This window comes from Cryptococcus neoformans, assembly GCF_000091045.1.
Source record: "Cryptococcus neoformans var. neoformans JEC21 chromosome 11 sequence".
NCBI classification, from domain to species: domain Eukaryota; kingdom Fungi; phylum Basidiomycota; class Tremellomycetes; order Tremellales; family Cryptococcaceae; genus Cryptococcus; species Cryptococcus deneoformans.
The window spans coordinates 985,001-1,007,836 of record NC_006680.1 but is presented as its reverse complement, the minus strand read 5'-3'; the positions used below and the strand labels follow the sequence as shown (position 1 = coordinate 1,007,836).

At 51.0% G+C, this 22,836-nt stretch overlaps 8 protein-coding genes and 1 pseudogene across 8 annotated transcripts; 4 read left to right on the top strand and 5 right to left on the bottom strand.

Annotated features, from left to right (window-relative positions):
* Positions 1–119: 119 nt before the first annotated feature.
* CNK03430 (nucleus protein, putative) lies at positions 120–1,577 on the bottom strand. The gene is made up of 6 exons (XM_567927.1): positions 1,349–1,577; positions 1,180–1,287; positions 909–1,119; positions 804–851; positions 543–717; positions 120–479 (listed from the first exon to the last, which is right to left on the bottom strand). Exons 1-6 carry the CDS (start codon positions 1,458–1,460, stop codon positions 204–206), a joined length of 930 nt encoding a protein of 309 aa, XP_567927.1. The 5' UTR covers positions 1,461–1,577; the 3' UTR covers positions 120–203.
* A 336-nt stretch (positions 1,578–1,913) lies between these two features.
* Positions 1,914–3,472, top strand: CNK03420 (adenylate kinase, putative). Its single transcript, XM_567926.2, has 4 exons — positions 1,914–2,061; positions 2,122–2,468; positions 2,826–3,007; positions 3,069–3,472. The coding sequence occupies exons 1-4, from the start codon at positions 2,014–2,016 to the stop codon at positions 3,299–3,301; spliced, it is 810 nt and encodes a 269-aa protein (XP_567926.1). The 5' UTR covers positions 1,914–2,013; the 3' UTR covers positions 3,302–3,472.
* Positions 3,473–3,591: 119 nt separating this feature from the next.
* CNK03410 (protein N-terminal asparagine amidohydrolase, putative) lies at positions 3,592–5,573 on the bottom strand. The gene is made up of 6 exons (XM_024658120.1): positions 5,154–5,573; positions 5,035–5,084; positions 4,534–4,970; positions 4,459–4,482; positions 4,034–4,384; positions 3,592–3,906 (listed from the first exon to the last, which is right to left on the bottom strand). The coding sequence occupies exons 1-6, from the start codon at positions 5,259–5,261 to the stop codon at positions 3,791–3,793; spliced, it is 1,086 nt and encodes a 361-aa protein (XP_024513802.1). The 5' UTR covers positions 5,262–5,573; the 3' UTR covers positions 3,592–3,790.
* A 459-nt stretch (positions 5,574–6,032) lies between these two features.
* Positions 6,033–7,663, top strand: CNK03400 (hypothetical protein). The gene is made up of 2 exons (XM_567923.1): positions 6,033–6,420; positions 6,479–7,663. The coding sequence occupies exons 1-2, from the start codon at positions 6,068–6,070 to the stop codon at positions 7,452–7,454; spliced, it is 1,329 nt and encodes a 442-aa protein (XP_567923.1). The 5' UTR covers positions 6,033–6,067; the 3' UTR covers positions 7,455–7,663.
* Positions 7,650–9,108, bottom strand: CNK03385 (hypothetical protein). The gene is made up of 3 exons (XM_024658819.1): positions 8,640–9,108; positions 7,932–8,531; positions 7,650–7,866 (listed from the first exon to the last, which is right to left on the bottom strand). Exons 1-3 carry the CDS (start codon positions 9,045–9,047, stop codon positions 7,837–7,839), a joined length of 1,038 nt encoding a protein of 345 aa, XP_024514652.1. The 5' UTR covers positions 9,048–9,108; the 3' UTR covers positions 7,650–7,836.
* Positions 9,109–9,243: 135 nt separating this feature from the next.
* CNK03380 lies at positions 9,244–13,762 on the top strand (annotated as a pseudogene).
* A 39-nt stretch (positions 13,763–13,801) lies between these two features.
* Positions 13,802–15,266, bottom strand: CNK03370 (expressed protein). Its single transcript, XM_567921.1, has 3 exons — positions 14,954–15,266; positions 14,551–14,884; positions 13,802–14,474 (listed from the first exon to the last, which is right to left on the bottom strand). Exons 1-3 carry the CDS (start codon positions 15,245–15,247, stop codon positions 13,828–13,830), a joined length of 1,275 nt encoding a protein of 424 aa, XP_567921.1. The 5' UTR covers positions 15,248–15,266; the 3' UTR covers positions 13,802–13,827.
* A 187-nt stretch (positions 15,267–15,453) lies between these two features.
* CNK03360 (inositol-polyphosphate 5-phosphatase, putative) lies at positions 15,454–20,763 on the top strand. The gene is made up of 15 exons (XM_024658119.1): positions 15,454–15,675; positions 15,725–15,867; positions 15,929–16,045; positions 16,110–16,280; positions 16,345–16,698; positions 16,776–16,882; positions 16,946–17,074; positions 17,158–17,212; positions 17,293–17,663; positions 17,789–17,890; positions 18,016–18,083; positions 18,197–18,723; positions 18,795–18,964; positions 19,013–20,471; positions 20,563–20,763. The coding sequence occupies exons 1-15, from the start codon at positions 15,485–15,487 to the stop codon at positions 20,658–20,660; spliced, it is 4,062 nt and encodes a 1,353-aa protein (XP_024513801.1). The 5' UTR covers positions 15,454–15,484; the 3' UTR covers positions 20,661–20,763.
* A 109-nt stretch (positions 20,764–20,872) lies between these two features.
* On the bottom strand, positions 20,873–22,673 carry CNK03350 (conserved hypothetical protein). The gene is made up of 5 exons (XM_024658118.1): positions 22,228–22,673; positions 21,535–22,163; positions 21,457–21,474; positions 21,291–21,399; positions 20,873–21,206 (listed from the first exon to the last, which is right to left on the bottom strand). The coding sequence occupies exons 1-5, from the start codon at positions 22,565–22,567 to the stop codon at positions 21,121–21,123; spliced, it is 1,182 nt and encodes a 393-aa protein (XP_024513800.1). The 5' UTR covers positions 22,568–22,673; the 3' UTR covers positions 20,873–21,120.
* Between the last annotated feature and the right edge of the window lie 163 nt (positions 22,674–22,836).

Below are 22,836 nucleotides of genomic sequence, written 5' to 3'. Positions count from 1 at the left end.
TCGAAGGGCAAAGTGGCAGATCGTCTCTTCCGTTGCGTCGTCCATAATAAGGCATACAACCAAACCTGTTCTTCTATTTCATACAACAACATCTCAAAAGCAGTCAAGGCTACATAAAACAGTGATATGCATGCACAATGTGAATTGTCCTTTCATGACACAGATCAACCCCGATCACTTTGTATCTTTACACGCCAAAACTCTTAGACCATACCGGCACCCAAAACAGCGCCCACAACACCGACAACGCCAACAACCATACCAAAGCCCATTTCGGACCTCAAAGCCCTGCTAGAGGAGTCGCTGGAAGCAGGGGCGGAAGAAGCGGAAGTGGCAGAAGAGTCAGTAGCAGAGGTAGCAGCAGAGTTGGAGGCTGCTCCGGAAGCAGTTCCGGAAGCAGCGCTGGAAGCGGAAGAGGCAGCAGTAGTAGAGAGGTAGCCGGCAAGGGTAGAAGAGTCAACAGCGCTAGTGGAAGATACCTATTCATTAATAGCGTTAGTCATAGGCTTGGAGAACAATTTACTGAAGAAGGGTAGACATACAGTGACGGTAGCCTCGCCATTCTCGACTTGGAAGTAGTTGGCAGTGATTAAGTTTCCTAGACCACTTTCAGAGACGTAGCTAGAGAGAGACATTGTACTGAGGGGGGTACCGGCTTGAGAAAGGTTGGCGGGAGGAGAGAAAGTATCGGGCTGAGCGTAGACGATGATTACGTATCTATAGAGAAGAGAGGTGCGTGCATTAGCTTGGCATTTATGCGCAGTTTGAGGATTAAGAGGGGTATGAAAGGATGGCTAACATACCGGTGAGAGCCACTGCCAGAGGCGGGACCGGGACCGGCATAATCGGTACTAGTATCAAAGAATCAGTATGGACTGTAACATGTATAGTTAGCAAGGACAGCGTACATAGAGGTAGAACCGGTCCAGTTGACAGCGTAAGGGGCCGAGTCGGTGGAAAGACTAGCAGAGTTGACGAGCCAGTGCCGAGTCTGCTCCGTGGTAGATTCGTCGGTTCCAACAATGTCGGCATCGACCATCACGACGGTGTAGAGCTGACCCGATTCAAGAGTAGCGTTGGAAGCGGGGGAGACGGCAAGAGTGGGAGAAGAAGAGACGGCTGAGACATGCGTCGTCAGGACGCGTCTTTTTGATGATCAGAATAAATATGAAGACTTGCCATCCTGGTCGAGCGTATCACCGGTAGAGATAGCGGTGCTACCGAAAGTAACGCTCAAAAGAGCCTCAGGCTCAAAAGTTTCGAGCAATTGGGGCGTAAGTTCGGCCTCTACAAATGACATCGTCTCACGTCAGCCGCAATGAAAGAGAGAAGAAAAGTGAAGGCGCACGTTGGAAGTTTGCTTGCAAGCCCTCAATATCGACGGCGGAGGCAGAGCCGTTGGAGGCAGACTGGGCGAGGGCGGGAAGGGCAAGCGCGAGAGCAGCAAAGTAACCGAGCATCGTGATCGTCGTTATCGTTTTTTCCGTATGTCGTGAAAAAAATGAAGAGTAAAAGGGACTGGTAATCCAACTGATCAAGAAAAGACAAGGGAGGGTCAAACGTAAGGAGTGGCTTTGAAGTGGGCGCGTAAATGAGAAAAGAGATGGGGAAGAAGAACAGGTCTTTTTATATACGTCGCTGCCTTGGCAAATACACGGGGCGATGAAACAACCCAAACAGCCCAAGGCCCAGATTTACACGCTAGCCAAACCGGTGACGACGACAAAATCAGACGCGTCTCCTCCATTAAACGCGTCAATAATTAAGGAACCAAATAAGCCTCAAACTCGCGTGGCTTCCATGTGCATCCCACGCGCCTGCCATGCCACCTTTCCCAATCGCCGCGGGGATATGGCGGCTAATGGGTGGACATTGCCGGTCCTCCCCACTCTCGACGAGCAACGACCGGCGACAAGCTTCTTTCTTTCGACCTCTTTGGAAACGAATTCACCGCATAGAAAAGCCCTATACCACTCACCTCTCAGCTCTCTCAGCCACAACAAAACCCTCAAAATGTCTGGCAACTCTGAAGTTGAATACTTGAAGTCTCTTGTCTCTCAGGTCAGTACTGCATCTCTCGACCGCGCATCTTTAGGTGCGTACTGATACTTTCCCGCCCAGCTCCAAGACAAGATCCATCATCTCGAGAAGTCTACCTCCACCTCCGTCTCCAACACCATCTCCTCCGTTACCTCTGCCCTCTCCCCCTCTTCCTCCATCAAGCCTCCCCGAATGGTCCTCATTGGCCCTCCTGGTGCTGGTAAGGGTACACAAGCGCCCAACATCTCCAGCAAGTACTGCATCTGCCACCTCGCTACTGGTGACATGTTGAGGGAGCAGGTCGCCAGACAAACCGAGTTGGGCAAGGCTGCTAAGCAGATTATGGACCAGGGCGGTTTGGTTTCCGATGAGATTATGGTTGGCATGATCAAGCAGGAGTTGGAGAAGAACGCCGAGTGCAAGAACGGGTGAGTTAGGTCTCTTCTCTCATGTCATCCTGATGGAGCAATTGTGGATGTTAAACCTTGGCGCGTGGGTTTGATGGGATTTTGGAATGAGATTGTACTAGCTTGGTTATGACGGAAGTGGCATCGCTGGTGCGGAAACAGCAATGTTCAAGCCAATACCCGTCATTTTCAAGCCTGCAGCGACAATCCATTCTCTCTTCCGCCCTCCTTTGGTTCCTGCTGCTTTCCATTCCACACCATAGTCGGACATTCAACGTGTCTCACCGCGTTAACTCGTCTATTCCTCTCCTTTCCATTTCCCATTATCTCATCCCTTGCCTTCAACGCTGTTCATGCGCTGACTATCTACCAAACAAGCTTCATCCTCGACGGTTTCCCCCGTACCGTTCCCCAGGCTTCCAAGCTTGATGCCATGCTTGCCGAGCGCAAACAAGCTATCGACCACGCTATCGAGCTCAAGATCCCCGACGTCTTGTTGATCTCCCGAATTACTGGTCGATTGGTCCACCCCGCGAGCGGTAGGAGTTACCACAAGGAATGTACGTCTACCTTTCCTTCAGTCGCCATGCACTTTTCTAACCCGTCCCCTACCTCTTACAGTCAATCCCCCTAAGAAGCCCATGACCGACGACATTACCGGCGAGCCCCTCATCCAACGTTCCGACGACAACGTCGGTACCCTCAGGAAGCGATTGGACACTTATCACGCCCAGACTGGCCCCGTTGTTGACTACTACAAGGGTACAGGTGTTTGGACCCCTGTCGATGCCGCTCAGAGCCCCAAGTTGGTCTGGGCTAGCATCAGCAGTATTTTGGAAAGCAAGAAGAACTAAGGAATGGGATGAAAAGTTGAATTATGAAAGTGGAGAAAGATGAGGGTGGAAGGGTACAGAAAGGTTCAGAATGGACTGGAGTAGAAGGTATAGAAGCTGGACGGTTTTTGGGAACCAAAAACGGGCAGAATGCATTTTGCATGGGTAACGAAATCACGATCGGTCTCTCGAGATTCGTGACATCGTTGAATAAGTAAAACGTGAAACCTCATCCGACTTCTTTGACGTGTCTCAAAACCTTGGGCCACTGTAGCTCATAAACGTTTACACGCTTTCCATGCTTCTTCCATCTCAAATTTGCATGTTCCGACGTTCATTTGTTCGATTTAGCTTTTGACTATCTCAACAGAATAGCTTTGCTTCGTGACGACACTCGAGATTCCTTGCCACTTAATATTCATGTCCTAGACTCATCGTCTCATCTCTCCGTCCCCTGCAACCCCAAACTCATAACGCTCTTTGCACCCCAGCTTGAAATAGCGTGAAACACTAAACCACGGCAATCATAACCCTTTCCTCCGAGATATTACAGCACTCTACCAATTCAATTCGGGAAGGTGTGTTGGAGACAGTCATGACACAGCTCGTTCCTATAAATTTGGAGCCTACGGACCTTGGTTAGTCGCCATCTTTCACGAAATATGTAGGATTCGTCAGAATGGTGATGGATCGAAGGAGTATAATAGGTCCAAAGAAAAACTCGGGCTTGCAAAAACAAACGTTGGGACTTACCTTCTTCCTCTCCAATCCTGTTACACGCCACAAAAACAACTTCCTTCCCTTCACCATCCTTCCCAGACCCAGACCCAGGAATAGGCGTAGATGTAGACGTAGAAGGAGCAGTGGAATATCGAGGTGTAGGATCATGTAGCGGCACGAGCCTCGCCGCCCAATAATTCAAGTTTGACTCTGATGGTGCTTCCGGGTCTTCGGGGGGTTCTACTGGGTGCGAGGGTTCCTCACCGGATGCAGAGGTGGTAGTAGGAGGTTCGGCGGGCGGGGAAAGCCAGTTCATAGGTATGACGAGCATGTCGACTGCGTTGTCTCGGCAAAAGTTGGCGAGCTCGAATGCGTCCCATGGTGCTACGTTTGGAAAGAGCGGTGTCAGCATTTTGAAAAGGAGGGAATCGAGGTGAAAAGGAAAAAGGAAGGCTCACCGATAAAATCCTTGGGATTGAGGTCTGTTTGAATAAAAGTCAGCTTGACCTAGTCAAGACGAAGAAAAGACTCACCCATACAAATCCCAAGTGCGACCCTTCCCAGAGGTTCAGACAAGTCAAAGTATTGAAACCCATCTCCCTCTCTTGCCCAATTCTTATCCGTCTCGAACCTGAACGTCTTTCTATAGTTACCCACCACTTCCCCAGTAGGAGAAACTATTACCGCCGAGTTGTATCCTACACCTTCTGCTTCGCCTTCCAATTCTTTTGGAGCTGCGTCGGCAATTTCGGTTGGTGAAGAAGAGGGAGAGCCAGAGGAGGGGATTTCCTCCGGGTACCCAGCAATTACATGACATCCTAATCTTGTAGCTAATGCCCTCGCAAGGAGCGATGTAGGTCCGATTCGAGGGGCTTCGAGGTACGGCAAGATCGAGATGGGGCTATTGAAGACGTATCCGGAGAGACACATCTCTGGGAGGACAAGAAGATCTACGTGTCCGGGTTTCATCCTTCATTGGGTTAATTGGTAAGCTAAGTCTGGCGAAGATGATGGAGTAGAAGAAAAGGACGTACCATTTCGTAAGCTCTTCAACTTTGGCAGCATTTTCCTTCACCCTCCCCAGCTGCATTTACACAATCGCATACGGTTTGTCAGCGTGCACATTTTGGTGAGACATGGCTGAGAAACTGACTTTGACGTCGTATTGAACACATCCGACTTTCAGCGGTGTCCGACGATAGAGAGGAGCTGGGGAAGAGGGTCTCGAAGGAGGAAGGGTAGGTGTTTGTGAGGTACTCATAGGGCGTTTGAGAGACGGGGTGGGAAAAAAGGGGGTGCGGCGAAATAAGGACGTGATGGGCAGTTAATGAGGATTAGGAATAAAGTGAAATAGAATATAATAATTAGTCGAATGAACACTTGATCAAGAAGACAGAGAGAAGAGACTGACGAGACGTCATCGCTTTCCGACAAGCCGGCAGCCGCAGACGATGGTCACGTAAACAACGGCGATGACCGCCAAGGAACCATCTCGCTGTATCAGTACTATACGCACTGTTGTCACTGCACGTAATACGTACTTCTCTGGAGAAACGTAGGTTTTTTGACAAAGTACAGGCGCGATTGAAAATGTGTTAGCCGCCCAGAAGACATAGTTTACCCCAGTGGTCCAAACCGTTCTACATGCCAAGTTATTGAGGCAAAATCAACCCAAGGCGTCAAGGAGGAAATCAACAAAATCAAGAGATGACACCGGAATGGCGCAATTACTCCTCAACCGATATAGAATACCCTTATCCAAACAACCACCCGAGTACCCTCCGTCCCGACATCCAAGTTTAAATAAATGAAACTAGACTTCTTACCTTCTCGGCCCTGTAACTCGAGTGATGTACCCCTCACCATTATCGAAATGTCAAAAAGGAGATCACGACCGTCGAATCCTCATTTTCACCGCTAACCTCCACTTTTCTCCTCCACACTTTTAGACACTGTGGGAATAATGGTATCACCTCCGTGCTTAGTATATATAAATACAAATTCCATTCTTGTACGGAGCAAGCTCTACAATAATATTACCTTACCTCGCCTTGCGCCTCACAAGATATGGTATTCCAGTCTCCGATGCAGTCGCCCGAAATGTCCAGCCAGGCGCGGCAACAAGCTCCCAGTCCTCCTGCTCCCACCAACCATCTCCACCTCCATCTCCATCCCGCCCCTCGCACTTCGTCACACTCCAGCAACAGCGATCAATCGCCCATTAATAAGCCAGAACAGGCACACGTATGGGTGGTAGAAGAAGAAACCGAACAAGAGGAGGGACAGGGTCTCGTCAAGCGAGGAGAAGAAGTGCCCCCTGCAGTGGATACAGTATGGTGTGATTCATCTGCAGAGATTGTGCTCGTCAGTAGCGATAATGTCGCTTTCCATGTACCGGCTTATCATATCCTCTCTCAAAGGTAACCGTTTCCTTGTCCCCTGCCCTGAGACGATCACTGATAAGAAAACGAAAAACAGTATCGCTCTACGTGACGCCATCCAGATCGACTCTACCTTTTCTTCTTCTCGTTCACTTTCCTCTTCGTCACCTATCACCATCCACTTTTCCGACGAGGAATGCGAAACCTCCGATGCCATCCGCCTTTTCCTCTTCCTCATCTCTCCTCACCCTCTCCCACCCGCTTCCCCTTCCCAGTCCCCCTCCTTCCCGCAGTTACACAGCCACCTCCACTCCTCCTCCCCTCCTTCCACTCTCGACGACTATATCCTCTCCCACCCCACCACCATTACCCTCCACCTCCTCTCCACCATCCTCTTCCTCCAAAAATACGACTGCCCCCTCGCCCTCTCCCTTCTTTCCGCCCACCTCCGGCACCACGCTCTCACCAAAGCTCACATCTCCCGAGAAATCTGCGCTCTCGACCTGTTTCTCATTGGCGCCAAAACAGGGATCGAGGGATTGTGCGTCGATGCCGTCAAGGGGTACAAACCGCGAGTGGGGAGTGGGGATGAAGCCGAGGTGGAGGAAGATGAGCGGGCATACTCGCTCGGACTGGGATTGGGGTTGAGGTATGGTACGAATGGCGAGAGTGGGAATGAGGGCGCCGATCATAGAGGAAGGCAATGTTCGACAGACAGCACCCCGTTCTCCCCGTATCAGCAACCTCTCCCCCCCTCCGGCCGCTCTTCCTCTCCCTCTGGCTCTTCATCTCCTCCACCACCAATGCACGACGGCCGTTACAGCTGGGGCCTCTACACAGGACTCAACCCCTCCCATTTCCCGATCCTGGCGTGGGAAGGTTGTCCACCCCTTTTCTGTTGGGCATTGAGTAAAGCTGTGGGTGCCGTAAAGCCTGGCGATGGGCTGGGGTCGAGGTCGAGGTCAGGGGTAGAGGAAGAGGGAGCGGGAAAAGGAAGTGGAAGAAAGGGATTGTGGGAGAAAAGGGGGGAAGTGTTGGAAGGGATCTTGGAGGAAGTTCGGTTCTTGAGGTAAAAAAAATAATTGACCTAGAGGAATTTTTAGTTTAAATTCAAGATACACAGTACGCCAATATACCATACCTAGTTTAGATTCTCGAGCAAGTCCCGTGGGGAAAGTGATTCAAGGGGGGCTAGAAAAAGAGGAAATATAGAATTGCCATCCGAGATGCAATCAAAAGTGGAATAACGAAAACCCACAAGCAAACAAAAAAGCACATACAGAAAAACCAATGCATACCATCTTATCTCGCCCCACATGTATTCTTATTCTAATTTATCTTTGGCTAATTCTCATGTATTTTGAATTAGACGCTCGGACTCTGTGCTACTCGGTTTCGTCAGTTTGTCTGCTTCCGCTTCAAAGACTGTTGTTTGGCGTTTGCATTTTGACGCTTTCAAACGACAGGCCTGAGGCTGTTATAATGCTACACAACCATCAACATCCGCCCCATCATCATGGTAACGAAAGAAAGAAAGAAAATCAACTTACCTCGCCCAACCCGTACATCCTCTTATGATAACTAATCCTCACCACCCTCTTCCCTTGCCTGCCACTCTCCTCCGCCGTCAAACCACCTCCAAATGAATCATCCTTTCCACCATGCGAAACCACCGTTGGAGGTCCTCTCTGAATCACGTGGATCGGTACCCCATACGCCCTACTCAACGCCTGAATCTCCGGTTCGCCTCCCCACTCGCCCGTCTCCGCCACAGCTTTACAGTACTGTGCAAACCCAGAGTGTGTGATCATCCCGTCCGAAGTCGCATCGGGCGTGTCTTCCCCCGCGATGGAAGGGAGGAACGGCATAAAATCATCAGGGTGGGAGAGCATATAGTCCGCAGCCATTCTCCGGATCGCCCGGGGGTCGGTAGCTTCCTCCACGGGGACAATACCGAGTAATCCAAGTTGGTCCCCGATAGCAGCGTACATACAGTGTCCATCCGGGGCGATCTCGAATAGTTCGCAGTTGAGGGCAATACATGCGTCGGAGATGACTTTGATTTCTTCTTGGCGCTCTTTTTCGAGCTGGGCGGTCCATTCGGGGTCGGCAGGAGGGGCAGATTCGAGGAGTGCTTCCTGTTTACGGGCCTGAAAGAAGGATTCCGCCGTTAGTAAAGGCTTGGAGTGGGGAAAGAAAAGAGAGACGTAGGCGATTACATTGCCGACAGGGACTGAGGAAAGGCAAGTGAGACTTACTTGGCGCTCTTCGAATCTTTGTCGACTAGACTTTTTCTTCTTGCCGCCACCCCCACCACCATTAGCGTTAGCATACATCCCTCCACTCTTCGTTTCCTGCCCTTGCGCTGAGACGGACGATGGGGAAGGCGAAATGACCCCTCGCAGCCCGGCAGGCGAACTTGCATGCCCAATTTCCTTCTCTCTCTCGTGCATGTCCTCCAAAACAGCATTATCTTGTAGCTCCTGTGGGCTTATCCCGGCCGCAGCAGCTTGAGCTGCGGCACCATCGTCGATGGCGGGGGGTAACTGGGGTTGAGGGGAGAGGGCAGAACTAGGTGTGGTGTCGGCAGAAGGAGAGTCGGGTGTGAAGGGGGAATGGTTGGGGGAGAGGAGTTTCTTGAGTGCACGTCGTTTTGAGCCTGGCATTGAGTTTGTGTTTGTAAGAAGAAGAAATTGCAGCGACGAGATGCACAGCTCTCGATCGATGACGGAGGGAATCATATATCAGCACGGCGTAAAGTAAATTCAAAAAATCCGCTTATGTAATCACTCGTCCTGTTTCGACTCCGAGCGGGACGGTTTTTATTTTTGTGTTTAAAATAGTTTATTTACCCTTAGGCTTGTTTCGCTCGTTATCTTTATCTTTAGATTATGACGATCAATCGCCATACACCATGAGCGGCAGAAAAGCATATTCCTGTAAGCAGCTTGTTCTCATTCCCTTTCCCTGCTGACCCCTCCAGGCATTCCATGCCGGACAAAGAAAATAAAGGTGACCACTTCCATCTCTTCCCGAGCCAGAGTCTAACTTTATAACTTATACAGTGCGATCGCCGGAAAGTATGCGGCAGATGTATACGCAAATCGGTCGAATGTATCTGGCCCGAGAACGGCGTGCCGCTTGAAGATGAGATTGGGTCTCCCGCAGAGCTCGTTCTGAGGTACCTCAACCCCTCTTTCGTTTATTTCATCTTTTTTGCAGCTGCCTCTCGAGTTTGTTGCTGATAATGATCATATTATACCAGCTCTCCAAAAAACACACCACATCATCCACATACCCTCCCTTCCTCCATCCCATCCGGTTCATCGCATCATAGCACACCCGCCAGGCCCAGCGTCCTCCCTTCCCACCCTCCATCCTCCCTCGCAGCGCTCCTCTCCTCCCATGCTCCTGCCCACACCCATGCTCGTCCTCCTCTTGCATCCCACGTCAACCTTCACACTAGTCCACATCACAGCCACGGACACGGCCACATCCCCCCCAGCACCTCCATCTCCATAGTCACATCCGCAACCCGTACAAGGACCCAATCTCTCCCTCCCCCAGCTGCCGCACCCGCCCCTCCAGTGGTCGACGTCCCACACACTGTCGTCCACGCCGAACAGCTTGATCATTCGATACTGAATGACCCCGATCCTACCGGCCCATCTTCGGGCTCCGGGTCTCCTCGTACTTCCGATCGTGCGGGCGGTACTGATGTTGCTGAAGAGTCACATCCCGGCCGTCCAGGCGATAGTGATAGGGACTCCAGGGGTAAGGCAAACGGTGTGCCCGTGAATCAACCATCTAGCTCCGGATCCCTAGCAGGAAAAGATACTGGAGAAACATCTCGGGACTATACATTTATCCAACAGAGGCCTAGAGAACGAGGCGAACGAGAGGGACGAGGGGAAGCATCAAACCGTGACCATGGGGGAGCCACAAGGTCTTTTCAAGACCAAGGCGGAGGAACACGGCGAGCAGGACGAGTGGACCGGGATACACCTGCACCAGCACTGGGGACGGCAATAATAATAAAAGCGGCAGACGGAGGCTCGACAAATCATGAAGCTGATACTGCGGCTGCTGCTGGAGGGGGAACAGGAACAGGAGGAGGGACAAGCAAGCCAAGGCGACACAGATCATATCCCTTCCACCGGGGAGGCATGGATGGAGATGGGATGGTTACAGATGAACTTATGATGGCTTTACCACCGCACTGTAAGCCTTCTCCATCTCACATCTTACGCCTTCTACTGTTACGTTTGAAATCCAAAACTCCCAAATTCAACGATTGGGATCCATTTTAATCTCCGTACGAACGAGTTACTGACATCCTCGTCCCTTCTTTCCCACCTTTTTGCACTCATCCCCATCCAATTATCCGATCCATTATCTATAACCCGCCATTCTCAATACCAGCCCAAGCCGATGCCCTTGTGAGCCCTTACCCTCCCTAACCATTCCGTGGGCCAAATCGAAAGACAATCATGCTAACATCACATACGTTCGATGTTTGATGCTGAATGTTTAATGGGTAGTTACGAGTCTATGTACGTCCCTTTCCCCCTTCTCCTTCCCTTGCCCCCTCTTTCATCTTCTTCATCTTCCCTTTTCGCTGCTGCCCCCCACCCCCTGCCCACACAACCGAATTACTATCCACGCACCAAACCTTCGAGAGAAGAACCCGAAAGCTAACCTTTGATTCGTTGATATATAGTTGGAACGCGTTGAATGGGTACGTTCTTTTCTCACTTTATGCCCTCATTTCCCCCCATGTGTCGCTAACTTTTCTCTCGCCCCTCCCCCGTCCAACCCAACAGATCCACCACCCCCTCCACCTTCCCACCTTCCTAGCCCAATACAACAAATTTTGGTCCATGTCCCCCTCCCACCGCCGCTCTACCGTTCATTCACGCTGGCTTGCATTACTATACATCATTCTCTGTCTAGGTGATCATTTCGGCGATGAGAATATGTCGACGGACGATACCTTGGAAGGGCGATTGTTGGTCGTAAGTCTCGCAATCCGTCCCCCATTCCCCTTCCCTCTCCACCTCTCCTCCCCAATGCAAAACCCTCTTCCTCCTCTCCTCTCACCGACAGAACTAAAATCCCACCCACAGGCATGCGAAGACTGTCTAGCCCACGCCGACTTTCTCGACGAACCATCTACTGAAACAATCCAGACCATCATCTGCCTCAACCTCTACCTCAACAACAAGAACCGCGTCAACGCTGCGCGGTCATTATTGGGTACAGCAATCAAGATGGCTATTGCTATGGGGATGTCTGTATGTCCTGTTTCTGTTCCTTCATCTTTCCTTTTATTCCCTTCCCAATCCCTGTGGCCATGTTGCATTACACCACAGGACATTCGTGAGGAATGTAAAGAAGACAGCTAATGGGATGGGGGGATGTAGCGAATACCGGATGAAAGTGTATTGTACGATCCGGCCGGTGTGATCGAACGAGAGGTACGTCTTTGTACGGTGCCTCCGGGAGTCCCATGCTCACCCCCTTCCCGAAAAAAATAAATAGGTTGGCCGTCGATTATGGTGGTCTCTAGTTACCCAAGATGCCTATACAGCCTCCAATAGCGGTTTCACCTACCTCATCAACCTCTCCCACGCCAGCACTGGCCTCTTCGCCAACCTGGACGACGACGAAATCCGTCCTACCGGCTTCCACTCTTCCTCTAAACCCCTCTCTGAAACCACCACCGCCACATACCACATTCTCAAAATCGATTTCTCCCTTGTCGTCCGTCATTTCATCGATGCAATCAACGTCGATTTCCCCAATGCTTCATACGAAGCCATCATGGAGCTCGATCTCCAATTCCGACAAGTGTACGATTCTCTCCCCGCCCCCTTCCGACCGGACTTACCTCAACCTTTTGAGCTCTCCTACGCAGGATCCAAGCGGTACCTGGTGGACCAACGTATATTCATGGGCATCACCCTCCATAACCGTATCATGCGTCTTCACCGGGCTTACATGGTCCGCGGCTACGAAGATCCAAAGTACGAGTACAGTACGAGGGTATGCCTCGAATCGGCGTATGCATTGTTGGATCTGGTAAGGCAAAGTCCGCAGACGTTGTGTAGGTGGTGGGTGGTACTCGTACAAGTTTGGACCGGGGGGTTGATCATCTCGGCGGATCTAGTGAGAGGAGCAAGGGATGAGAGGGAGAGGAGAAGGCAGAGGGATGGGATTGCGTTGGCAGTTTCCTTGCTTGAGTGAGATTTATCCCTTTCCTTGCTGATTGCACTCCGACGTTTGCTAATTAGTATTCGCAAGACCTATATCCCGTACGAGTCCCGTCGCCCGTCGAGGTCTCAAAGTCCTCCGTGCCCTTCTCAGCCGAGATTCAGAAGTATCCCAAGCGCAAGCACAAATCCAATCCCAATCCCAATCCCAACCTCGATATCAAAACCAGATTCAAGGCCAGGGCCAAATTCCGAGAAAACGAAAACACTCTCATGAAGGAGATGGTTCCGAGGAAAGAGGCGGTGATGGAAAGGCCGCGAATAAAGGAGAGGTCGATGCAAGTGGGGTAAGGGACAAAGAGCGAAGTGTTCATGCGGATGAGGATACCGATCGGTCTGAGCCAAGTCAGTTGGATTTAGCGAATAGTACGTTTGTTTCCCTTTTTCTCAACTTTTCCATCTTATATAATCCCCGACTAACCATCTTCTTCCTTTTTCTCCCCCGCCTTACTTTGGTACACACACCACTAACCAAAAAAAAAAACACATACACATATCAGCATCCCTAACCGACCTCGAACAGCTCCTGCGCCAAGCATTCCCCTTTACCAACCCTTCTTCATCCTCTTTACCCTCCGTATCCTCTTTCGTCTCTCCCACAGCTGCTTCTGCCAATTCCGCGCCCACCTCTGGATCTGCTTCAGCGCCTGGGTCAGGTTCCGGCCCTGGACCAGCCTCGGGCGTGTCTGGGGGGTCTGGAACAGGGATGGGAATGGGTAGTGGCGTAAGGATGGGTATGGGCAGCGTATCAGATGGTGGGATGGTATCCAACCCCGGGATGGGAATAGGACCAACAACAGCCGCGACATCGGATCCAGCTGCAGAATTCTGGCAGTCATTGTTCAGTATGAACTCGTGGTGATTCCTGCTTCGTATGTTATTATTATAAGGAGAAAGGAAGAGATAGAAGAAGAGAGGAGAATTTTTGTATCCTTTTTTTGTTGTTGAGGATCGAGACAAGAGAAAATTGGGTAGAAAGAGTCGGAAAACTTTGGGGGCAGACGATGTCTGAGTCACGAAGATTTTGAGGATAGATTTAGATGTCCTTTTTGCTGGTTGTATTTCCCTTTTTTTGTTACGAAATGTAATGATATCAATATTCACTCCAGGCCTAAAGAATGAGGAGAAAAAAAAAGAGATGATGCATCGTCCCCATGCGGCCCTCGCCAACCCTCTAGATAGCCAACCTCTCCATCCTCTCCAAAACCTTTCTCTCTTTCCTCTCCTTCCTCTCCCTCTTTCTTTCCTTGTTCTCCGCCTTCCGTCCATTGTACCACAGTCCCAACTCGGGGTCATACAACCTCCCTTCCTTCACATGCTGCGCCACTTCCGCCTGAACCTCTGCATTGGCCGCTTCATACTCTCCCTCTGCCGCTTGCCGCACCTCGGCGCGGGTTCGGCCTCGAAGGAAGACGCCCTCAAGCCCCACCGCTTCGAGGTCAATGACCGCCTTGAGGCCTCGGTCCCTTCCTTGGGTCTCCCATTCTTCCACAGCTTGTTTGCCGATCATCCTCTTCTCCAGCTCGGCCGCTTCGCGTCGGGCTTTGTACGCTTTCCACATCTTACTCTTTGCCCACCTTGGAGCAAGCTCTTCGGAGAGGTAGAGGGGCATGAGGGTATCGGCCGCGATGATTTCTTCAGTATTACGTTCAGAGTGGGGGCGGAGGTATTCATCTGCGAGTCCCTGGGACGCAGGAGGTGGGGAGTTGATGTGTTGAGGGAAGATGTCGACGAGAGGGGTGGAAGTGAGGGGCGGAAGGGGGGAGAGGTTGAGAGTGGGTTGGAGGGTGACAGCGTTGGGAGTGTCGAGCATTGAGTCGGCTGTACGTCGAGCGCGGAGAGGGTGGAATGGATGAAGGGGTTAGCATGGTATTGTATGTAAGAAGAAACGACGTACGACCGGGGAAGACGAATTCCTTTTCAGGCTTTGGCCAGTTTATCCTAACAGCCTTTTCGTTTTCAGCTGACACGGGTCCCGAAAGTTTGGTAGCATATCGCCTCCAATCAATCCTCTGCGTCTTGGGGTTGAAGTGGGTAGAAGAGGTCTTTAGTCGAGAGGCATAGATGGAATCGGGACCGTCCTTGTCTTCGAGACACAGCTGGACGTTGGAGTAGTGCACAGGGCGGAGGATGGGGATGAAGTTCTTTTGATCTTCGTATGATTTCTTTTGGGTTTCAGAGAGTTGGTCCCAGTTGTATGGTCGGTCTTGAATAATCTGGCTTTTGAGGTTCTACCAAAGAAAAAGCCTCGTCAGCATGGTGACCCATAAACCGGCTTGGGATTCAAAAGAAAAACGTACATGGATACCCTCCAAGAACACCCAGTTCCGCGCAAGATCGATTTGCTTGACAGTATACACCTTGTACCCTTCCTCTGCTGTCTCCTCGTTCCTATACTTCTCCTTGGGTTTGCCGGCTACAAGTCGGACGCGGTCGCCCGGTCGAATGTTCCATTTGCGAATACGGTCATAAGGCTGGACAAACTTGGTCGTAGGGTGGGGGAATCGGGAGGGTGTCTTGCCTGCAAATTTGTTGGGCTTCGTGCTGACGAGGTGCTGGAAGCCTCTGGGGATACGGGTGACGGGGCCAGACATCTGGAGCTCCTGTCTTTTGTGGGTCTGGTGTGCAGAGATGGGAGCCGAGGTGAAAAGGGAAAAGTCGAATGGTGGTGGTGGATTCCGAGGAGGGAAATGCCACGTCATGGTCTCGGGGACCTCCACCCTCCTCCACCACCACCACCACTGCGCTACTACGTATTAGTTGTGCCATGTGGAACTTTTACGTATATGGTAATATAATACTACATCTCCGCGACGTCAGTTCCCCGCACGATGTCCATCTTGCAGAGGAGGATCCCGTCGCTCGGCGCAGACCTCCAGCTCACAACGTGGCAGCGCCTCTTCCGGCACACACACACCGTCGTCGCAGCACATCCATGCCGCGTCCGCGCACATTACAATCCCTTTCTCCACGCCAGCGCCGTCCTTGTAGTCAACAAAGAACAGCAGACAGAGGCAGCTGCGTGAGTCATCCCTGGACCCAACGACACCCGTGCTGATTCCATCCTTCAGAGTATTCATCATTACAGCCCCGGAAGACGGGAAACAGCCAGACATACTGTACATCATCCCGATCATTCCCAGCTTCAAGCACAATCTCGAACAGACCCCACCTTCGCCGTCGACCTCTTTCTTCCACCAGAGTGCGAAACCGCGTAAGAGTGATATGCTGTTTTGCTGAGCAGAACTGATACTGGTCTCTCGGTCAATATACAGACATCACGCTATTCTTGAGCTGCGAAGATACCACGGTCGAATTGCGAATTGCTGCGAACCAGTCGGCCAAAATTCAAAAGTTTGTCGCCGAGCTTCGAAAGTATAGCGACCTCGCGAGTACGTCCGGACTTGATACATATCCGTCTCCCACACAGATATCTAACTAAGAGAACTCGAACAGACAATACACTGTATCCATCCAGTCTGACCCATGCGTGGATCGGTCTGTATCCCGTCAACCCGCCTGCTGATGAGGATGCCGATGCTCCCGCTGTGGATTCGGGCAAGGTGATCGTAGTTGATCACGGGGAGAAAACAGAGAACACGCCAACCGTCACTCCCGCTGCTTCCAGTATGCACCATCAGCCGCCTGCCCCCCACTTTGGATTTCCAAGCTGACATCAATGTACACGCAGATGCTACTCTTCCGCCAACAACATCTCTTTCCGAGATTCCCTCTCCCACCACCCCCACTTCCACTTCCAAATCTCCCCTTGACAAACCCGAAGTGAACACGACCACCATCAAACAGGCCGAAGACCTCCAACCCAACCCCTACCTCCCCACATTCTCCCGCACATCCTTCCTCCGCTCCCGCCTCTTCTCCTCTCTCCCCAACTGGTCATCCTCTGTCCCCATCAAAATCAGGACAGTGAGCTACAACGTTAATGACAAAGTCCCGCCCAAGGGGACACTGGAATTGAAGGGCTTGGTTGGAGGTGATGATGAAGAGAGGAGTGATCTGATTGTCGTCGGGTTACAAGAAGCTGGTAAGTTGGGATTCCTTCTTGCAAGAATTTTGACAAGGTTTTCTTTGGGTTAAGGCTGATATGGAAAATGAGTTTAGATTTGAGAAGTCAAGCATTATTGATATCCCAAGGAAACAGCCGAGCAGATAGTTGGGAAACAGCTCTTTTCGCGGGACTCGGTGATAAAGCTGGCGAATACGAAAAGGTATATCCTTCCCTTCCCCACATCCCCTCTCGAAAATAGGACCTTTGTTGATCTCGATGCTAGTTGGTAATGACCCAATACGTCGGAGTGGTGATGATCATCCTCGTCCGCAAGAGTTTGAGACCCCACATATCGAGGGTGGAGAGTAGTGAGCGGGGGATAGGGCTCTTGGGATTTGGTGGGAATAAAGCCGTACGTTTCTGATTCTGGTGCATAGGAGAATATACATAGTGAAGATGTTGACGCAAATTGTAAAATGGATGGGAAATCGACAGGGTATAGCTGTGAGATTGAAAGTACATGATACGACATTGTGTTTCGTCAACTGTCGTACGTCCTTCCCCTCCTCTTTCCCTTTCACCATGCTGACCCTCTCCCCTGTCCTCCCAAATCTCACTCAACAAAAATAGACATGGCAGCATTCACATCCGCCCTCGATCGTCGTCGACAAGACTACCAAATCCTCCGCTTGGGCCTCAACTTTCCTCGACCCTTATCGAGCGCTTCCCTCACGTCTGCACCGCTTTCGAGCTCTTCTACCATTTCTATCTCTGTCCCTCCAACCTCTTCTGCATCTTCTGTATCTTCTGGTACCCTTACTTCAGGTGCCGGAACTGGAGCTGGCACTGGAACCACCGGGGCTGCGGAATCCGGGGTTACCGGTCAAAGTAAAGAAGAGGCCAAGTTGGAAGAGCAAGCAGAAACGATCAACCCCGTATTCGAAGAGTTTTGGCCAGAAGTAAAGGATAAACTGTTAACCCTCGAAGACTGCCATCTACTCGTATGTCCCCAAATTCCTTTTTCCCCCTCCCCCCAAACCTGAAATCTCAAGGAAAGCTCGCTCACACTTAACCTCTAACCTTTGTCTCCGTCTGTTTTTCTTTTCTTTCCCTTTTCTATTTATAGTTTTGGATGGGCGATCTCAACTTCCGAGTGGACCTCCCCGATGGAGAAGTACGGAAATTGGTTGAGAATAAAGATTGGGCTGGGATGCTTGTTCGGGATCAGGTACGTTTTTTTTCCATCTTCCTTCTCTACCTTTCCACCCCACGCCCCACCCCGTAATTGGGCTATTTTTCTCCTTTTGCCGATGGAAGGAAAATGTCGTTTGGAACTCATTTGAAAATGATTAGTTGAAGAATGATATCAAAGAAGGTAAATCATTTGTTGGGTTCGAAGAAGCTGAGATCACTTTCCCGCCGTAAGTCATTCTTCTCATTCAATTTTTCCAAGTTGGCCTTTTGCTTTGTTTCCCTTCTTTTGTACTGACTGACGCTCTCTCCGGCCCCGGCCATGTTGCGTGGGACGAAATAGCACATTCAAATACGTCCACGGATCTAGCACCCTCGACACCAAGCGTTCTCCCGCTTACACCGACCGTATCCTCTACTCTTTCCCTTCCCCCACTTCCACCTCATCCACCCCTCTTTCCCCATGTGTACCCCTCTCCGTCAAAAAAGGGGAATATACATCACACGAAGAACTGAAATGGTCAGACCACAGACCTGTGAGCTGTGTTTTTGAAGTAGGAGTGAGGAAAGTGGACGCCGAGAAGAGGAGAGAGGAATCGAGGCGGGCGCAAAAGGAGTTGGATAGGCTTGAGGAAGTTTGGAGACCGAGTTTGGAGATCAAGGTTCTCCCGGAATCACGGGACGCAAAGACGGACGAGGAGGGCAATGCCAAAAATGAGAAAGAGGAGGTGAGGCAGGAAGACGAGGGAGGGATACATTTTGGACAAGTGAGGTGCAGGGAAAAGAAGGAAAGGATGGTGAAGCTGAGGAATGGGGGGAAAGTACCAGCCAGCTGGAGTTTCAGGAAAGCAGGTACTGGGAGAGATATATGTGAGTTTCTGCACCTCTTATTGACCGCTATGGAATTTGGGAGAGCTGACCTATGAGGTTCTGTCCGCTAGGCAAACCGTTCCTCTGGCCATTCCCTTCTTCGGGCAGGGTGGAACCTGGTGAGGAGATGGTATTGACCATCGTTTTGGATGTGAATGAGGAGTGGGCCGCCAAGTTGAGCTTGGGAGAGGAAGACGGGAATGACGTCCTCGTTTTGCAAGTAGAGGGGGGCAAGGACACCGTAGGTATCACCCTTTGTCAGGGGGCTAAAGCTGAACTGCTGGCATAGTTTATTACTGTCCAGTCTATTTTCCTTCCTTCAATCATTTCTCTCCCCCTCACATTCCTCTCGGCGCTTCCTTCTCCCATTCGAGACTTATCTCTGTCCGAACGCAAATCGCTTTTCCGTTCGCTGCTCGAAACAGCTGAAAAACAAACCGCAACCAATGACAAGGGCGCGGCGGCTGTTGGTTCTACCCCATTCAAACCCGTCAAAGAAATTTGGACGCTGTTGGAATACCTCATGGCAAACCCACCTTCTCTTTCCACCTGGTGCCGGCCTTCTCTCTACACGTCCTCATTCTCTTCCTCTGCTCACTCTGCTGGTATCCAGACAATCATGGAACATCTCAACACCTTACCCTCTACCATCCCCCTCCCCCCCGATGTACCGCACCTCATCCCACCAACGCTGATCTACTTGCTTTCATCTATCCCTGGAGGTCTCCTGCCAGAGAGTGTGCAAGCGCAGATCGAACGAAATGGTGTAGAAGACAGGGATGCAGCGTTTGGGGTGTTGGAAGGAGTGAAGATGGTAAGCACGAATACGTTGATTGGGTTGGTGAGCGTTGTGAGGCTTTGTTTGGGACAAGTAATGGGAGCGCAACAAGAAAGTGCGAAAATAGAGGAGGAAGAGGAGAGCAAGGAGCATGTTGAACGGGAACGAAAAGTCGACGAGTCCAAGCCGGACTCTAGCGTTGCCGAGGGTAGCGTCGACTCTGCATCCAACCTCGCCACGCCATCCACGCCCGAGTCCAACACGCAAGCCAATAGAAAATCCATCGACCGTTCTTCTTTACTCTCCAATGCAAACAGCAGCGGCAATGACCATGTAAAGCTCGAGTATGCGCAAGAATCAAAGGACGATACCGGCAATCCGGAGCCAGAGGGCGGCGCTTTGTTTGAATTGGGCGATGATGAGGATGAAGACGATGAAGGGGAAGTAAAGGGAGATGCAGAGAATGAAGAGGTAGAGGTGGAGGGAGGAGGTGTACCGGAAATGGAAGAAGAAAGCAAGGATCTCTCGGATGAGATCAAGAAAGACAAGGCGGAGAAGAATGAAAAGGACCTGAAAGCCAAGGACGAACCAACTCTTTCACCCGCCGCGTCTGTCCCCATTACCGAACCAAAGGCTGACCCCAAACCCTCTCTCCAACCTGCCGCCGAGCTCACTCCTTCCAAAGCCAAGCCCAAGATGAAACGAGCCAAATCCCTTGCTGAAGAGTCTCTTGGCGAGGAATCGCCGATTGTGGATGATGTCAATGGCGATCCTGATGGTGATGGTATTGAAAAAAGGAGCGGAAATGTGGAGATTGGAGATGTGCCGGAGGACCAGGTAAAGAAATTAGATGCAGAAGCTTTAGAGACTCCGAAAGCGCAGGGTCGTTTGCTTGCGGGTACGGCGAGTGCAGCTGCAGGTGCTGGTGCTGCAACCAAGGAAGAAGAGGTCAGCACGATCGACAAACTCGGTAAGTTGCACACTTCCCCCCCCCTTTCCTTTCCAATCTCTTTTTCTTTTTCTTGAACCCTAGCTGACACGGTGTGTTTGTCACAAAATAGTGGACGTGCTCTGCCCTGCCGTATTCGGTCGCGTACAAGTTTCGGCAGTTGGTAGGGAAAGGAGAAAGAAGTTTATCAAGCTTTTGCTCGAGGGATAAGAAAACTAGATGGACGCTGCCTTTCACTTTGTGATTTTCTCCTATTGGAACTTTAAAACACAAAAACAAAAAATTGCTACTGTGTGAATAGACTGTTCAAGATGGAATGGGGTATTGTATGAGATGTACATCCTTGATATCACACCGATGTGGAAATCCAACATGTGTTGCACATAGGGTGAAGCGGCTTCATCATCCTCGACTGACCGTTCTGGACTACATGACAGTTTTGCATTTTCTTTTCAATTTCGTGATCTAGTTCTTTCTACGATTGTTCCGTTCAGTTTTCTTTGTATAACCAAGAAAAAGAAAAAAAAAAAGATATTGCGCTACATCCAAATCTTTTTCTTTTCTTCCATTCTGTTTTCCCACTCCGTTTTCCTTCCCTGCACCCCTGCAAAAGAGACGAGGAAGCGATAAGAGATGGAGGAGAGAATGCAGGATACACAATAAAAAACACCTATGTCGCACAATGTCCCCCGTCTATCAAGAGGTCTGCACCTGTCATGAAGGAACTTGCGTCAGAGAGGAGGAACACTACCGGCCCTGTAGGGAAGAGAAGAGACGAAGGGGGAGAGGCCGTCAGCGCTAATCGTGCTCCAGCGACCTGTAACACGTAGTTGGACGTACCTCGGAATTCATCAGGGGTAGAAAGTCGACCGAGTAAAGACCCTTTAAGCCAGATATCCCTCAATTCGGGCTTTTCGTCGAGTTGAGCCGCGGTCAAAGCTGTTCGGATCTACCGAAACCGGGGTCAGCGCTTGTTTTATTAGGGGAGGGAGGGAGAAAGACTTGCATAGCCTGGGGACAAGGTCTGGCAACGCAAAGTCAGCAGAGTAGACTATATGGACGACGACGACGACCGGCAACCTACATTCACCCTGATACCCCTCCTACTCCACTCGAGCGCCAAATTCTTCGCGAGCTGTATAACCCCCGCCTTACTCGCATTATACGCCGCACACTCTATCCCCAAATTCGCAATATGCCCACTCATACTCCCCGTCATCGCTATACTCGCTCCCTTTACACCCGCTGCACCATCGATATTCGGATGCCGTTCAAACCATTCATGCGCAAACGCTTGGGCGCAGAGGAACGTACCCGTCAGATCGACGTCGATGACTTTGCGAAACTTGGCGGTATCGTAACACGTCGCCGGCATCATCACCTGGATCCCGGCCGACGTGAAGAGACCGCGGACGGGGGCGTGCGGCGGGGCAGACTCGAATACCTGCTTGAAAACGCGCTTGACCTCGTCCTGGTCCGTCACGTCCAAATCGACGTAATCGAGCCTCAACCCTTGCTGCTTTGCGTATTTCGCGGCATTGCCCCACTGGGGCTCGGACGGTTCGGGCAAGAGGTCGAGGCAGACGACGTGGGAGCCGGATTCGAGGAGCGCTTGGGCCACGGTCAGGCCCAGTCCGCGACCGCCGCCGGTGATGACGACGGTGCGCTCACCGAGAGTGAACAGTTGCGGCGCTTGCATGCTCGATAGAACGGCTTGATTCCAAAAAAAAAACGTTTGCTCAGCCTGTCTATCTGCGTGGAAAGTCTCAAAACTCACTCTCATCAGGCTGCTCTGGCAATCCCGACCGCTTCTTCTCGTCTTCCTTGGTATGCTCCGCTACCGGCCTGCCAGAGGACACGGCACGAGGTTTATGTTTCGTAGGATGCGTCGCTTTCGGTCTTTCCCTTTTTCCCTCGCTGTCATCCACTTTACGTCCTGGTTGTGAATCGGAGTTGGAGTTGGAGTTGGAGTTGGAGTTGGAATTGGAGCTGGAGCTGGAGCTGAAGAGGGGCAGAGATGTAGAGAACGGTCGGATAGTCGGGGCGAGGATGTTTGGGCGGTGACAAAATGGTCGAGGGATGTGGTTGAGGCGGAATAGAACAGTCCGAGGTAACATCGTGAACGTCTGGTTTCGTCGGAGATAGGGATAACTACAATGTCCTCTGGATAGAATATATACGGATTCATTCAGAGACCCGTGACCTTGTATTTCTATACTGCTCGTACAGCAAAAGCAACACGAGCATCGTTGCAACTGTATAAACTCGATTTCATTAATTACGTCACTTTCCGCTTTTCCAAAGATCCTTTTAGCCGCGATTAGGCTACACACTTTTAAGCGTCGATAAGGGGGAATGCGTTACGTAACTTTGTGTTTGTGCGGGG